Genomic DNA, 16381 nt, shown 5'->3' on the forward strand with positions numbered 1-16381 from the left:
CAAGATAAACTGGATGTTCAAAAAAAAGTCACCATGTGGATTTAAATAATCAAATAGGTAAGATCCTTCCATTGGATAATTACTGTAGTGATGAATATGTCTCAGTCGCAGCAACTTATTTAACCCTAGCTGATGCAGTGAGGAGCTTCTCATTTCTTAAACAACCGTGTTGGAAGACATATCCTGTGGTCATGGAAAGGATGTTAATCTGTCTCAGAAGGGTCAAATTATTGGCCTGTGTCAAGAAAAGAAAACAACTAAGGAGATTTCTGAAACTGCTAAAATCAGGTTAAGAACTGTCCAACGCATTATCAAAACCTGAAAGATAGTGGTGAACCATTGTCTTTGAGGAACAAATGTGGTCGGAACAAACTCTTGGATGATCGTGATCGGAGATCCTTTAAATGTTTGGTAAAATCATATCATAAGAAATGAACAGCAGAACTCATAGCTATGTTAAGTAGTAAAAGTAAGAGCATTTCCACAAGCATAATGGGAAGGGAGCAGTTGAGGGAGCAGGAGATGTCATTTTCACATGTGGATTGGCCTCCACAGAGTCCAGATCTCACTCTCATTGAGAATCTTTGGGATGTACAGAAGACTTTGTGCAGTGGTCCGACTCTCCCATCGTTAATACAAGATGGCAGAAAATTAATCTAACTCTGGAGAGAAATTAATGCTGTGACTTTGCACAAGCTTTTTCAAACGATACCACAGAGAATGAGTGCTATACTCAAAGCTAAAGGCAGTCCAACAAAATTCTAGAGTGTGCGACTTTTTTTTGGATGTGCAGTGTATAATGGTTAATTTTCTTTACATTTGGACTGAGCCAGTTTACTGTTTCTTCATTGCCAGCCTTTGCGCCAAGCTAAACTAACACCCTGGTGGCTGTCGCTTCATATTTAACACAAGTACATGATGGTTTCTTCTCATCTGACAATCAGCAAAACAGTAAAGACAAGAGTAGATCAAAAAGCTTTGCACAGTGCATGTGAACTGAGCGCACATGCATCATGGTCGAGCGGTAATTATCATGAGTCATGCTGTCACACGTCACCGTGTTATCAACAGCAGGATCTGTGGAACATATGATTTTGTAGCCACTGGTAAATGTGCATGAAGCTCAAACTGAAGAAACATTCTGTGTTAGTCAGCAGCCAGGATGAGCCTACCTTCATGTCAGGAATCATCGTGGTGGTCGTGGTGATGAGAGGAGGGTCCACAGCTGGCAGAGGAGAAACTGCAGCTTTCATAGTGGAAGAGTTCACAGTTTCCAAAAGCGAACAGGGCTCAGAGTTCTGTAATAGAAAATAAAATGAGTAGGTTAGTGAGGTTTGTTGAGTCAAAGTCAGAGTTTTCGGTGTTACAAAAGTGTCTCTCTTTTAACCTGGCTACAACACCATGGTAGCTGATGCTGCATAGGTAACCTGCTCTGAGGGCTGCACTACGAAGCAAGATTAGTGGGTTAGCGAGGTTTGTCAAGCTGAAAGTCAGAGTTTTCAGTATCACAACAGTGGCTCTTTGTTAACCTGCTAGATCACCATGGTAACTGCTGCTGTGAAATTAACCTGGTCGGGAGCAGGTTATGGTTTTAGATCGGCTGTAAGAAGCGTCTCCCTTTAACCAAAAACGTTTCCTGATGATTATGTATAAGTGCTACAGATTCTCAGCAGAAGTGTTTATCTGTAAACACTTTGAGCTGTGCATTACTAAAACCACTGAATGAAACCGTGTAGCTACAGTATAGCCCACTGTATGCATCACATTACATGCATTCAATTAGTGATGCAGAAAATGCATAAATACATTTTTTGTTCTGATTAGCTGTCAAGTCTGTTTACACTTGTGGTTCTGCAGTTAATAGAACTCAGATTAGAATGTTTGAATATTGTATTGATATTTATTACAGAGAATATTCAGTCAATAATATTAATTTCACTTTGATTTGGCCAAAAACTAAAGTAATTATGGGAAAGTGTCAAACCTAAGTGCACTTCATTAATGCCATGTGCATGAAGTTTAAAGTTTAACGTGCAGCTGTCACGTTAGAAATAGGCAGCTGCATAAAGACTGACACAAATATATGTATTAGCTTACAAAATTAACAGTTTTCTACCAGCATCTCTGTTGGATCATTTGCAGTAAAGGTGTTTTTTGGCAGAATTATTTTTTTTAGTCTTAGGAGGTTTCCGCTGTAGCAACCTGATGACTGAACATATGGTGGTGACTGATGTAGACGGCGCAGGCAAGAGCCATTTTGTATGGAAGAGTCACATGATGCGTTCAACATCCACTTTTCTATGACGAATGCAACCTTAGCTAACAAAGAAAGTTAACAAACGTCGCTACTCACTTGTCCTGAATGAATGAAATCCCGACTATGTCAAACTTGTTTTATGGTGAACCCCTAAGGAGCAAGCAGGTGGTTCCTTCGACATTAGCGTGTTTTTAAACCGGAAATTCACCCCCAGAGTCCGACTATTAAGGTACCGTTCCACTCCATCGCTCATGTGTCCAAGGGAAACGTGTGGAGCAAATCACCTGCACTGTGGCGTGATGGCATGTGAGCGCTCCAATCCCAGACTGTCTATGGCTCCAATGCACCATGCGTCACGGCGCGGCACAACAACACAATCGTCGCTCAGCACATATGTCCCTCTGTGACTTTTTAATTTTCGCCAAAATAAAATGCAGGTTGAAGGATCGGCAGTTTGACACAGTTTAAGAGGTTCGTGGCTCGTTGTTGTTGGTACTTGACATACAATGTAAAACACGAGTGGAACACAGGCCCAGCTGTTAATGGTGTCACGTGACTTCCTGACACTAGACAGGTAGTGATTGCACGTGTTGTGCGCGATCATAAGGCTGCCTGTGTGCGCGCATCGTGCTCGAACGTGAACGTGCCTATTTACCAAACTTTCAGACTGTTCCTCAAACGAATTCCTAAGCCCAGCTTAATTTACTTTTTAATTATGCACATAGTAAGTAAGTCACCTCAGAGCTAGTCCATCCCAATAAATTTCAGTCATGCATATAGATGTTTTTCAGTGTTGTTATATTCTAAGAAACTTTATGAGTTGTCAGAGTTAACTTTGAATTGACCTCTGCCCTGGTGTAATGTTCCATTCATAAAAAGCAGCATTGTTCTTTCCCTGTAGGCCTGCAGGGCATTCGGGAATGTAACTCTCAGCCATGAGAAGTGCTTCCTCAGTGCACTGTGTTTTTAACATTCTGCACTGGCGTTACATTCGTTTACACCTTGGGATTGACTTTGAAAAATAAATCTTAATTTGATTTATTCTACTGCCATGACCAGACAGCCTCACACTCTTCCATGTGAAAATAGCTCGCTAGATTTCTTCTCTTTTTGCGGTTGCAAGCCCTTTTTTACCTTCCATTTTTAGTTTTTGCTCCTCAGTATTTTGCCAGAATTTGTCTGTTGTGTTTACCATGTTCTCTGTATGACATTTAGGCAGTCCTGAAATCTCAGCCTGTGTCTAGAGTGACGTAGTATGACATTTGAACTCAGAAGTGGGTCTCTTGGCTGCATTTGTGGAGGAGGTATTAGTGGTACAGGGTGATGTTTTGAAGCAGCAAAAACCCGCTCTCCAGGGTTGCCAGGGCTGCTTAGCATTTGCAATGAGCCTTAGCTCTGTCTACGTATCTACCACATCCAGAAGGGCTCATCTCCACCACAAACATTACCTGTCTCTCTGTCACCCCTGGGATACACAGAGAAGGGGAGGGGGAAATGTAAAAACAAGCCAAGAAAATAAAGCCACATTCCACCATCATCATCTCTTACCGCTGCAGCTCCAAATTAACATGTCACCCATGTGCTCTGTGAGCAGATAATTTACTCTTTCTAACTAAAGAAATAAACAGTGTAATGAGGAGGGCATAGATAAGACACAAACACTTGCCATCTTATAAATATTTAACCTTCCCAGTAGAGAGGTTCTTTATCTACTCCTTGCAAAAAAAAAAATAGTTGAAGAAGGTTTTCCCCCCATTACTTTTACCCTCTCTGCTGAAATCCGTTGCCCTGGTTAAGACAATAAACTCTTGACAAAATGAACACTTTATGTAATTTACAGCGGGTCTTTGTGAATAGTGATTTGTCTAATTTCTATGTCAGTGAGACACATTGTGCTGGGTTAAGTGCCTCTTCCCCGCTGAACAGTGAAAATGAATTGTCAAATCAATAAACAGATGTAGCACACATAGTGTTAGTTGAACTGTGTGTGCCACGGTTTGATGTTTACCAGTTTTCTGTCACCTGTGTTCCATCAGTTAATCAGTCTGTAGTCTGTATAATTAGTTGTCAGTTTGTTTGTGTATTCTTCCCCATGTTCTTTGCCTGTGTTTTTCAGTCTACGCCTTGTGTAGCTTTTTGTACCTGCAGCTTGCACCCTGGATTCTGTCTGTGTTTTCGTTCGCCTGTCTGGATTTTTGCATCTTCCTGCAGCTTAAGCAATTAACGCTCGCTTTTTTGCAGACTACCTCCTGCATTTGAGTCCACTTCTCTGAGCTGCAACAGTGCCGGTGTGTGTGTGTGTGTGTGTGTCTCAGTGTTGTGTTGGTGTGTAATGCCGTTTAATCTTCTGCCATTCTGTCATTCTTGCAGACACAGCGTATGTGAGGGTTTTCATCAGCGACGTCAACGACAACAAGCCAGTCTTTGCTCAGCGACTGTATGAAGTCGGTGTCGACGAGAATGCAGATGTGGGCCTGGCTGTTGTCACCGTCAGTGCTAATGACGAGGATGAAGGTATGCTTGATGAGGCAGCGGGCTGAGGAGGTCCCGCAGAGATTTTACTGATGCCACCTCCTAGAAATAAAGGTTAAAGAAACTAGCCGACCAGAACTGATATAAAAAGTTTTTGTGAGACACTGTGAAACTTTTACAGACATTTCCAGATTGCACTTTCTTTATCTTGCAGCAGACTCTCTTTCTGGGAATAACAAAAAGCAGTTTAGCCGGTCTATCCATCAGTTTTTCAGTGACTGGTGTGCCAAGGAGGTGCAGTTTTGCAATATGGTCCGTGTTTGTAGCAGCAGGCATAAAGTGACCCTGTGTCTTTCCCAGTCTGGCCAGAGCTTTGCAGAAATCATGCTGCTGAAATCAAGCTGTGTGCTAGATTTAGTAGTCATTTGAGTGCTTGGTAATGCACTGTAGCACATATGTTCCAAAAAGAGTGACACGCTCCCACACAGTAGGTGGGCGGGATTTAAGCAATAAAGCAGTTGCTCATCCTCCGTACAGCGGTAGCCTAAGATCCCTTTATCAGGCATGTTTAGGTCCGTTAATCAAGTATTTATGGAGAGCGGGGGTGCAGCTTAGGCTGGGCTGCAGCACTAATGATGAATAGCTGTGGAATAGCACCAACCCCCAACATTAAAGTTACAATGCTGGTGCACTTTCCCTAAGAGGCTATGCTCAATCTGTCTTGTTTAAAAACACTACCCCGGGTTTGACTGCTGTAAGCCTGCCAGAGCCCTGTGGGAGACGGGGCGCACTTAGTCAGTTAGGGTTGTGTTAATAGTACAGATTAGTGTATTTACATGGGATTGTAGCTACTTTAACCCAACAGGATGATTGAAAGCGAAGACTGTACATTCCAGGAGATTATCTTATCTGTTCCGATGTTAAACCGTTAGATTGGACGGTCTCCATGGAGACACAGCAGATAAGTTCACATATCGACTTCGTTTTCGCTAAACTACACCCCTCACCGCCACCCCCTCCCAAGCCTCAAAATCATTCCCTAGAGGGCACTATCAGAGTGTGTTATGCTGCTTTTCACTCATGCACCCCCCCCCCCACACACCCTTTTTCAGCACTCTTTTTTAATTAGTATCTGATTAAAGCTGTGGAGACGCGGTACAAAGTTTCCATTTAATTAAGTAATCAAAACAAGAAAGGGATACATGAAAACCTACTAATGGTCAGGTCTTGGAGGAAATGAGGTGTAATACCCTTGCGGTTACCCCCTTCTGTTTGCAGGAGTACAGCAGTATTAGGGTAGGAAAAGGGGGACGACACTGAAGTAGTCAGCATGCAGAGATTACAGAAATAATGAGGTCAACAGAAACCTGCTGTGGATTCTGCTGCCTTGCCCCACTACACAGTCTCAATAATGCATCTTTTTTAATTCCTGCCACAGGGGCCAACGCCAAGCTGCGCTACCAGATAACATCTGGCAACAAAGGTGGCGTTTTTGACATCGAGCCAGAGGTGGGGACGATATTTATTGCACAGCCACTGGACTATGAGCAGCAAAAGAGATACAAGCTCCTGGTCCTCGCCTCTGATGGAAAGTGGGAGGACTATGCTGCAGTGGTAGTCACTGTGGTTAACAAGAACGATGAGGCACCTGTGTTTTCCATGAATGAATACTATGGATCTGTCACAGAGGAACTCGATGGGTCACCTGTGTTTGTGCTACAGGTGAGCAGCTTAGTTGTTTTTGCAGTAATTACTGTAATCTTTGTATCTCTAATTATCTCTCTTTTTCAATTCAACCTCTTCTCAATATTTGTGGTCAGTGTGGCTGTATACAGCCGCACAGTAATGTTGACAATTTTTTATCGTGACATGTTATTTCAGTTTATCTACTGTTAGTGTTTTACCCTCACTTGGAACATTATTGAATTTTCATTCCACTGAGTTACAGAGACAGTAGTGATAGATCTGGTGTGGAGGGGGAAATTCAGCAGTGAGGCTGTCAGACTCACTCTGGGGCCAGATGCAAGAAACATGCCTGACCAAAGCTCATTGCTTTAATTTAGGTGGTCAGGAAAAAGTGCAAACACTTAAATGGGCTGTCGAAAAAATCCACAAGCAAAGAAGATCTGGTTGACGGCTGAGAATAGATAAGAGGAATCTGTAATTTGACTTTGACGGGATGACTGAATCTGTTTTCTCAAGGAGTTATCATTATCTCTGCAGGTGACAGCTACTGACCCGGACAAAGATGCAGACCAGGGCGCCATACGGTATTCTATTCACGGCCAGGGGGCAGAGTCACACTTCATGATAAACGACATCACCGGGGAGATGTACGCCCAGCGCACCATGGACCGAGAAGACCGAGCTGTCTGGCGTTTTGTTGTCATGGCGACAGACGAAGAGGGCGAGGGACTTACCGGCTTTACGGATGTTATTATCAACGTGTGGGACATCAATGACAATGCCCCCACCTTCTCGTGTGCGCCTGATAACTGCCACAGTAGCATTGCAGAGAACTCTCCACCTGGAACATTTGTTGTGGAAATGACGGCGGTGGACCTCGATGACGCAGCCGTGGGTCAAAATGCAATCCTCACCTACCGGATTACTGAGAATACACATAATGCAAACAGCGCAGACCTTTTCACTATTGACTCCAGCACCGGCACCATATCTGTGGCTGCAGAGGGTCTGGACAGAGAGTTAGCCGACAGCCACCACCTGGTCGTGGAGGCCCGCGATGGTGGAGGCATGACAGGCACAGCTACAGTTACTGTAGTGGTAACAGATATTAATGATCATGTGCCAAAGTTTAGAGAGGACTGGTGCGGTGCTCGTATACCAGAGAGCACAAATGAAGATGCTCCGATCCTGGAGCTGAGTGCTACGGACCCTGACGCTGGCACATATGGACATCTGACCTTCAGCGTGGTGGCGGGAGACGCAGAGCAGCGATTCTACATGGTTAGTCACAGACTGGAGCAGACGGGCACGCTCAGATTGAAGAAAAAGCTGGACTTTGAGCAGCCGGGGGAGCAGCGGTTTAACCTTACCATCAAGGTGGAGGACTCTGACTTTTCCAGCCTCATTCACTGTCTGGTTCTGGTGGAGGATGAGAATGATAATCCTCCTGTGTTTACCCCAAGCTCACACCTGCTCCCCCCTTTGCCCGAGGACACTACTGTAGGAAGCAGCATCGTTCAGGTCGCGGCCACTGACTCTGACTCAGGCCTGAATGGGGACATTTTGTACAGCATTCTGCCCCAGTCGGACCCATATGGGCATTTTACAGTCAGTCGTGGCGGCGTGGTCACAGTCGCCAGGCCGCTGGATAGGGAGACAGTGACGGGTTATGAGCTTGTTGTCATGGCGACAGACCGGGGTACCCCAGCACTGACTGGCAGTGTCACAGTCCACTTGCCTCTGCTAGACGTGAATGACAACGGACCGGAGCTGGAGGGGGCCTACACTCCTGTGCTGTGGGAGAACAGTCCAGCGCCTCAAGTGGTCTGGGTCAACAGCAGCTCCACTCTGCTCCACGTCGTGGACAGAGACTCCCCAGAGCACGGGCCTCCTTTCTTCCTCTCCCTGCCCTCCATGTACTCGGTTGACTTCCACCTGCAGGACCACGGGAACGGCTCTGCCACCCTCACCACCCTCAGGAGGTTTGACAGAGAAAGGCAAAGTGAGTTCCTCCTGCCCGTGGTCATGGTTGACAGCGGCGATCCACCAATCACAGCCACAAACACACTCACCATCACCATCGGAGATTACAATGACAACGTTCATCAGGCGGGGGAGAAAGACGTCTACGTGCACAGCCACAAGGGTGAGTCGCTCGCTTCCCCTCATTTCCTCCTCTTTGCCCCTTGCTTTTGCTCCAGAGTTTTGCACTGCAGGCCGAGCTTGAGTGAAGAGGGGAAACTGAGGCTACAGCTGAAGGGAGAAGTTCTCACCGCCATACCTGCGTGTAGTATGGAATTCATAACTCCTCCTTTGCTTTTACATTCAAACAGTGTTTTATTATGGTAATATTGTCAAATTCTTTCTCAAGCCCACAGCACATTTTTCCCTTGCCAACCTTATGCCTTAAGCTTATATGAACATTGCATTATGATAAGGATCATGTTTCTTCTGGTGGTTTTTTGTAGTGTTTTTTACCCTTCAGGTGAGTTGGTTAGGTGCTCTGGCTTGTTAGTATTTTGATCGCACACTCAGCTAAATGGCAGTTTTGGTAATTGTGGAAAACAGGAGCGCAGTGATTCATCCAGGCTGCCATTGTTTACCCAGCTGCAGTACTCTGGCACTGCAGGTCGATAATAACATAATCCATACTGAGATAGCCTCGCTTCCTTAAGCTCCACACTCTCTGAAGTGGAGCTCTGAGAGCCTATTCATTCCAGCAGTGGGACTCCACAGTTATGAGCATAATAAGTAGAACAGAACACAAGAATGCAAGATAAGGAGAAGAGAGGGACGAAAAGATAAGTGTTGGCATCAGCAGATTCTGTCCAGACTGAATCAATGTGTGTGTGTGTGTGTGTGTGTGTGTGTGTGTGTGTGTGTGTGTGTGTGTGTGTGTGTGTGTGTGTGTGTGTGTGTTTATCTTGAACAGGAAGGATGGCGAACGCAGCACTGGGGAAGGTGTATGCCCCAGATCCCGATGACTGGGACAACAAGACCTACACTCTGGAGACAAGTGCAGCCAAGTGAGCGCTCATTGTTAAATGCATATAATTTTTTTCTGAAAACATGCTGATCTCCACACGAACAGCACAAGTACATGCGCTAACGCAATACAGTATCAGAAGAACTGCCAACAGTGTAGAATTTGAAAAATAAAGAGGATGTGGACTCAGCGATGAGCCCGTATTTCCCTCAGCAAGGCCTCTTTCCGTGATATCACGCAGCCAAGAGCACGCCTCACCAGTATTTCTCCTAATCTTAGATCTAATTCCCTGGCCTCTTACATGAGCTCTACTTTCCAAAAGGGACTTTAATCATTACCGTCAGCAGTGATTGCCATTCTGGAAAACAGAGCCAAATTCAAACAAACGAAAAAATCTTGGTCCACCTGTATGTTGTTCCTGAGATGAAACAGTCCATATTAGCACAATCTTACTACATCAGGGACCTTGTTCAGCTATTCAGTATTCTTACCATCAAGATCAGATAAGAAATACCAATTGCATATTTGTTTTATTCATATAACAAATTCTGACAGTTACCATGACGACTATCAAGCTCTTTTTGAAGCTTTCGGAGCCAAAGAATTCTCCTTCTTTATTCTTTTCCATCTTGGCAGTTCTTCTTTTTTTTCTGTTTTTGTGGAGGGGTTTTTCAAAATTAATTCACATTCACTTCCTGCTGGAGAAAGCCCAGGTACCGCTGACCAGTTCTCTACTTGTCTGTCTGCCATCTGTCGGGTATTTCTCCTTTGAACAAGAGCTCAGAAACAAAGGAAGCCACTTGTCAGTTTTTTTCCTATTTCACTCATCTTACATCGTAGGAGTCGTCTCCCACTTAACAGCTCCTCTGTTTTTTTCAGATACTTCAGTCTGAACCAGAGCTCAGGAGTGTTGACCATCCGGCAGAACATTCCCGCAGGCAGCTACTGGTTGAGGGTTGGAGTCTCTGACGGGGTTTGGCCCGATGTGATCTCAGGAGTCAGAGTCCATGTGAGGGAGCTGGAGGAAAAGGCCATCCTGTTGTCCGCCTCGCTGCGTTTAGCCGGTAATGGCTGCAGAAACACTGACTCAGCTGGTGGCGTAAGCACTGTGTTAATTTTGAATCATTGGGTTCCTGCAGGTCACTTTACCTGCTATGTAACTACATGAACCCAGAACTGAAAGTCAAAAACATGTCGAACATACCAGCGTTTTAACTGGATTCCCACTCTCAGTCCTTCACCACAAAAAAAGACAGAATGCTCTTTGTTGTCGCTGATAAATTCTTGATGTTCGAAGAGGCAGCATCTGCCACAGGCACAAATAAATTGGTACTTTTCATTGAATGATTATCAGGTTGTCAATCCAGTTAATGGTGAAATAATAGGCTGTCAGAAGAATGTTTTATACTGGCTTTATTTAACATTTCTAAGCATTGTAAAGCAACTATTCATACTGCCTCTTCTTCTTCTACAGTCTGAAGTTTATGTTAGAGTGTTCATTTTTCTGACAGTCACTCACAGCCAATCTGAGTTATAAAGGTCAATTCGAAAGTGTCAGGTAAAGTCCTTGACATTTAAAAACCCATTCGGTGAACAGAGTCAAAGGCTATTATGGATGCCTCTGACTCCAAGTCGTTATCATTTTTGGGAGATTAAAGATGACTGCTCACATTCCTCAGATACTACTGGAAGTCTGCACCGCAAATGTGATTGATTTTGCAGTCATTAAAATATTTCGTACAAGGCAGTTTGTCAAGTCTCTAACTTTATGTCAGTGATGGAATAAACGATTTCTCCTTGACTGCGTCCCGACTCGTTCACCTTGTGGATGATTCAGAGAGGAAATGGGATCGATAGAGAGAGATGTTAGGCTACCTCTTGTGCTAATGGAATCAGGAACTTAGTAGACTTTGATCAACTCTGTAGTTGTCATTGACGAGTCAGTAGTTCTTATTTCATGAACCCCTGTTCTCTTTGTCTCCTGAAGGCATTACAGCGAGAGATTTTATCGACCCTCACGTCGAGGGGAAGAGTCGGCTGGAGGCGTTCTGGGACTTCCTGTCTGAAACCCTGTCCGTCAGACCGGGGAGTATCAACATTTTCAGCATAGCAGACGGAGAGGAGAAAACAGTGGACATCCATTTCTATGTGCTAACTGATAATGGCTACCTGCGCCCAGAGAAACTGCACGCTGTCCTCATCGCACATAAAAGGAAGGTATATATACCATCATGTCGGCTAGATAGAGATCAGTGCTCATATATCAAGTGATAGACTCAGGAGCTTGAGGGGGAAGAGATAACAGGGCTTTTTATCTGCCCCTTTTATTTTCACACCAACTTTCTGTCTGTTTACTGCCAGGCCCCGTCACGTCTCTTTGTCTCTCCCATTCATTCCCTGTTTGCGCTTTCTTCCTTCCATGTTTTCATTATGTATCATCCTGTGTCAGAATGTTAAAACATTCATGCCGACTTCATTGCCTTTCTCTTTTGTATTGCTTGTGAAGCCGTTTTGTCCCACCAAATGTATATCCCCGTGTCTCCCACTCCACCAGCGCTGGGGATATGAATCCCTGTTGTCTTCCATAGCAATTATAGTAATTCCCATCTTTATCGCCCTCATCTTCTTTCTTCCTTCTCTTGGCAGCTTCAGTCGCTCCTGCGTACGAATGTGAGCCAGGTGGAGGTGGATGAATGTGTGCGCGCCGACTGCAAGACATCCGGCGGCTGCTACACACAGTTAAGCATCAGCGACTCGCCCACCTTGATAGACTCCGGTGCTTTATCCCTGGTCTCGGTGAAGGTGACATCCTCGGCCGTGTGTGGCTGCGCTGCCAGAGAAATGACCCACCAGCCCTGCTCCTCCTACACCAGTAACCCCTGCCTTAATGGGGGAACCTGTGTCGACACCCAGAGTGGATACAGGTGAGCGGCTTGTCTGCAGCTGTTGCAGTACTTGAGGTGAAAAGATTGGGGAAGAGAAATAAGAGTTTTCCAGTATGCTGCAGTCTTCTCTCTAGTCCTGTTAGCCTCACAGTAAGAGTGACACCGTGGAAACTGAGTCCGCAATTATTAACACTGCCCTTTGAGAGAAAAAATCTTGACCCAACAGTGTTGAGCTACTCTTCGGTGTTGCCAAATGAATATAGAGCAGCGTGGTTTTTTTTCTTCAAAAGGCTTGAATCTGTTTCTCATGGAAGCAATGCACATGTATCATTCTAAATAAATCATCCTAAAAACTGAGCTCTGGATGCATCTTGCCAAAATTTTTAGATGCAGTATGTAGTTTTAAAGCCTGACATTGAAATGTTTAAAGTATTGTGCGCTACATTTGCAAAACCTGACTGTAAATAACAAACGCAGCCTTTGTAACAAGGTCATCAGCCAGTGCTTTAAATTATTAACTCTAAATATTGATAAATGTTCTTTAGTCGATACAACAGCCTTCACCTTCAAGTGTGTAGGTTTCTGTGGGCGTCTATCACAGAGAAAACAGCATGCAGTTCATTTCATGCACACACTAATGCCCAGATTAAATAAATATAGGGCAAGGGGATTAGTATAACTCTGCCCCCCTCTATGCTCACAACTTCTCAAAATCTCATTTAATGCCATTTACATGAACATGCAAGTTTGTCAAAGGCACAGACTTCAGAGATAGCATGTACAGAACTCGCTTTCTCTTTTTTTCCCCCTTTATCTTTCAAATAGTCTTTGCTGCAGTTGATCTGCACTCTGCTGAGAGAAGCCCTTGTTCTGCAGGAAGGATATCTCCCCATATGTGCTATATGTGCCCTCATGTGAATGTAGTCCAGTCATAAAGAATCCAATTCATGGTTCTATCCTTTGTAGAAGGAGCTTAACAGGAAAACCTCAGACGGCAGTTGATCAGATATTGTCAGTCAGAAGTGAGAAAAACATGCCACGTACTTCCTGATTTGGACTGGCACTGCTCTCCGGAGACACATGAAAGTGTGGCGAAAGTGAGGGGCTGTGCTCGGCATGTGCATATGTATGCATAAGGCTACACTGAGCCTAAGCCGTCCCTTTTGCTGCGTATGGATCAGTATTCCTGACATGTGTTGCCCCTCTGCAGAATAAACAGCAATGGGAGAAACAGCCCCTAACAGCCTCAGTACACACAGCCTTCCTCAGACACTGCATGAAAATAGATGGCTTTGACATTATCAGCAAAGCCAGCTTGTCTCACATGCCTGCAGTGGTGAGGACAGGATGAGATCAACCGCTCGCCTCCGTCCTCGCCATTGCAGTGATTGAATGGGCTGTTTTTCATCACTACACGCATCTCTTTCTTTACGTTGTTTTTGTATGATTGTTGATATTTGCCATAGCAATCTCATTCAGATTCGAGAAACAAAAAAACAACATTTAATTTCCAGCGAATGCAAGAGCAGTGATCCCTAACACTCAAGTTCTAATCAAAGCAGATAAGTACAAGAAGAGGCAGTTGCACAGATATCAGCCAGAAAGTGTAACACCTTAAAAAAAACACGAGAAGCTTGCAGGTGGGGATAAGTGAAAAAAAAAAAAAAAGAAGAAGAAGAAGCTGAGGAAATTTGCGGTCGTATGACACATTGAAAAGTGAGAGAAATAGAATTAATTATCTCCTAACAAAGGAAACGTGATGTGCCGAGCAGGAACAGTCTCCAGAGAGTTCAGCTCAGACAGCTCTGATAGATAAAGAATAGACCGGAGTAGTGCCGTGTTCGTGGCTAATTGATTTAACGCAGAAGTGAATATTCAGGACATTGTGGGTAATGCAAACAATTGATTGATAAAAGCGCTTTCCCAGCTGTATGTTGACAGCCAGCGTGCATACCGGCAAAGTCAAACCTCTGCCCGTGTGCATTGACAAGACTGTCACGTACGGACGAGAAAAGTCGCCACGCACGTATCCAGACATTGGACAGTGTGAAGATTTCTCTGAGCTCCACAACTGAATAACACTGATTGTTTCTTTCCCCTTGTTTTGCCTTGATTTTCCTCCTTCTCCTCGGTGCTACAGGTGCCACTGCCCCCCACAGCTCGAGGGGCCAGACTGTCAGCAGACCAGACTTAGTTTCCTTGGCAACGGTTATGCCTGGTTTCCCCCTATAAGACCATGCTTTGATAGCCATCTTTCACTGGAGTTTATGACGGAGGAAGACGACGGACTGCTACTGTACGCCGGCCCGCTGGCGACCCTCCTGCCTGGGGACAGTGAGGACTACATGGCCATAGGTACAGAAGGAGTCTGGATAATTAGATGTGTGCCAAGGGGGCCTGCGGTACCATTATTGCACTAAAAACGTGGAACTTAATTTTGTGTGTTTAATTACTGGGTGGTAGCTAATCAGATATATGAGGCAAATTTTGTTCGTTAGTGTACCTCAGAGGGATATGGGCGCTCACTCGACTGAGTTATACAGCAAGTGCCTAATGTGTTGCAACCCAGCTTCACTGTTTAATGTGGATGCAACACTTTGTGCCATAAGGAATTCTGTTTTTTTTTTTCTTTTTTTTAACTTAACCCCCTCTTTCAGTGTCACAGCAGCGTTTCAGCAGAATTCGTAGTTTCACTCAAGGACACAGCAGCCGTGTTTATTCATGCTGACATAAAGGCTCAGTCCTGAATCCTGTAGGTGAAGGATGGGGGTAAATATTTGATCAAACTGTATAGATGAGTGGAGCACAGCACTTTCTGCAAATAGCGCTTCATATTCATAATATTTATATAAATAATGATACAGTGTCATAATAACAATATTTCAGCGCAACCCTATGCGCCCTGAAAAACTTTGAAGGAGCCTCATTACTACAATGAGTCATGTTACTTGTTGGTGCAATGGGCAGTGACGTCTTTTTAAATGACCGTGATTTTCTTGGTTATTGGAGCAGAAGAAAATTGGTGAAAGGAATTAAAGTCATGATGATGATGACAATGAAGATTTAAGTAATAAGGATGTGTGTGTAGCAACGATGTGGTGAAGTAATGATGGATTTTTTAAAAAACAGCGTTAATGGTGTATTTTGATGTCACTGCTGAAGCTATTATCTGTCTTGATACAAACACATACGCAGTAAATACATACAGTTTCCAATTACCATTCTCTTAACCTGCAGTTTTGTAATTTACACAATGGATTGGTTCAACAGAATCACACAAACATACTTCCTAATTCACTGCTGGCGGGATCCAGCAATGCAGATAGTTCTTTGTTCAGCTTCTGAGATATCTTTCTCCCAGATTTCTGCCTCCACCTCAATCTGGAAAAGGTGAATTCAATTTCATTTGCGAGGCTCACACCATTTAGGAATGAGATTTGACCAAAAAATAAATAAAAATCTGCAGAGACATATTCAGACAACAGTGTCATCATTACTAAATAATCCACAAAGCTCACTGTGAGCAGTCATTTGGATGAACCGCCTCGTTAATTGGCTTTTACTTTCCATTTGCCATCGATGGGTTAACTGTCTTCCATAACCTTAATACTGGTGTCATTGAGATTGCTGCTGCAGCGGGGATATGTTGTATTGCCACCCTCTGTTTCTGTTCTTACTGCATGTTTGTTTTGAGGTGAGATACTTTCATACGTCCCTTGGGTTGTTTTCCTGTGCCTGTGCAAACAGGTTATTTGCATCTTGCCTTCTTTTTCCTTTGCCTTTTTTGTTCCTTCTGTATTTCATCAGCCTCTATACTTTGTCTGTGCTTACAAATTAAATTGTTTATTTTTATTCTACAAATCAGTAAGAGATCTCATTTTTCTGCTACAGTTTTGTTTAATAATGATCTTTGGAGCAGTGAGTGTTATTTCTGATCACTATCGTCCTCAGAGCTGATTGGTGGGACACCCAGCCTGAAAATTAACCACGGTTCTGGGACCCTGGTCCTCCAGTTAACGAATAATGCCGGTGTAGCTGACAGACGCTGGCATCGCCTTGATGTGAGGAGCAACAGCAAAGTAAGAGACGTTAATG

At 44.1% G+C, this 16381-nt stretch overlaps 1 protein-coding gene across 1 annotated transcript in view; it reads left to right on the forward strand.

Annotated features, from left to right (window-relative positions):
• The window catches only part of LOC110948202 (neural-cadherin-like), a 98711-nt gene that overhangs the window by 63437 nt on the left and 18893 nt on the right, over positions 1-16381 (forward strand). The window contains exons 16-24 of the mRNA XM_022189631.2: positions 4628-4771; positions 6168-6451; positions 6953-8561; positions 9348-9441; positions 10281-10465; positions 11389-11618; positions 12048-12325; positions 14427-14641; positions 16238-16365. Of these exons, the coding sequence (XP_022045323.2) occupies positions 4628-4771; positions 6168-6451; positions 6953-8561; positions 9348-9441; positions 10281-10465; positions 11389-11618; positions 12048-12325; positions 14427-14641; positions 16238-16365 (3167 nt within the window). The remainder of the gene's footprint in view (positions 1-4627; positions 4772-6167; positions 6452-6952; positions 8562-9347; positions 9442-10280; positions 10466-11388; positions 11619-12047; positions 12326-14426; positions 14642-16237; positions 16366-16381) is intronic.

The sequence above is a fragment of the Acanthochromis polyacanthus genome, chromosome 8 (genome assembly GCF_021347895.1).
Source record: "Acanthochromis polyacanthus isolate Apoly-LR-REF ecotype Palm Island chromosome 8, KAUST_Apoly_ChrSc, whole genome shotgun sequence".
NCBI lineage: Eukaryota > Metazoa > Chordata > Actinopteri > Pomacentridae > Acanthochromis > Acanthochromis polyacanthus.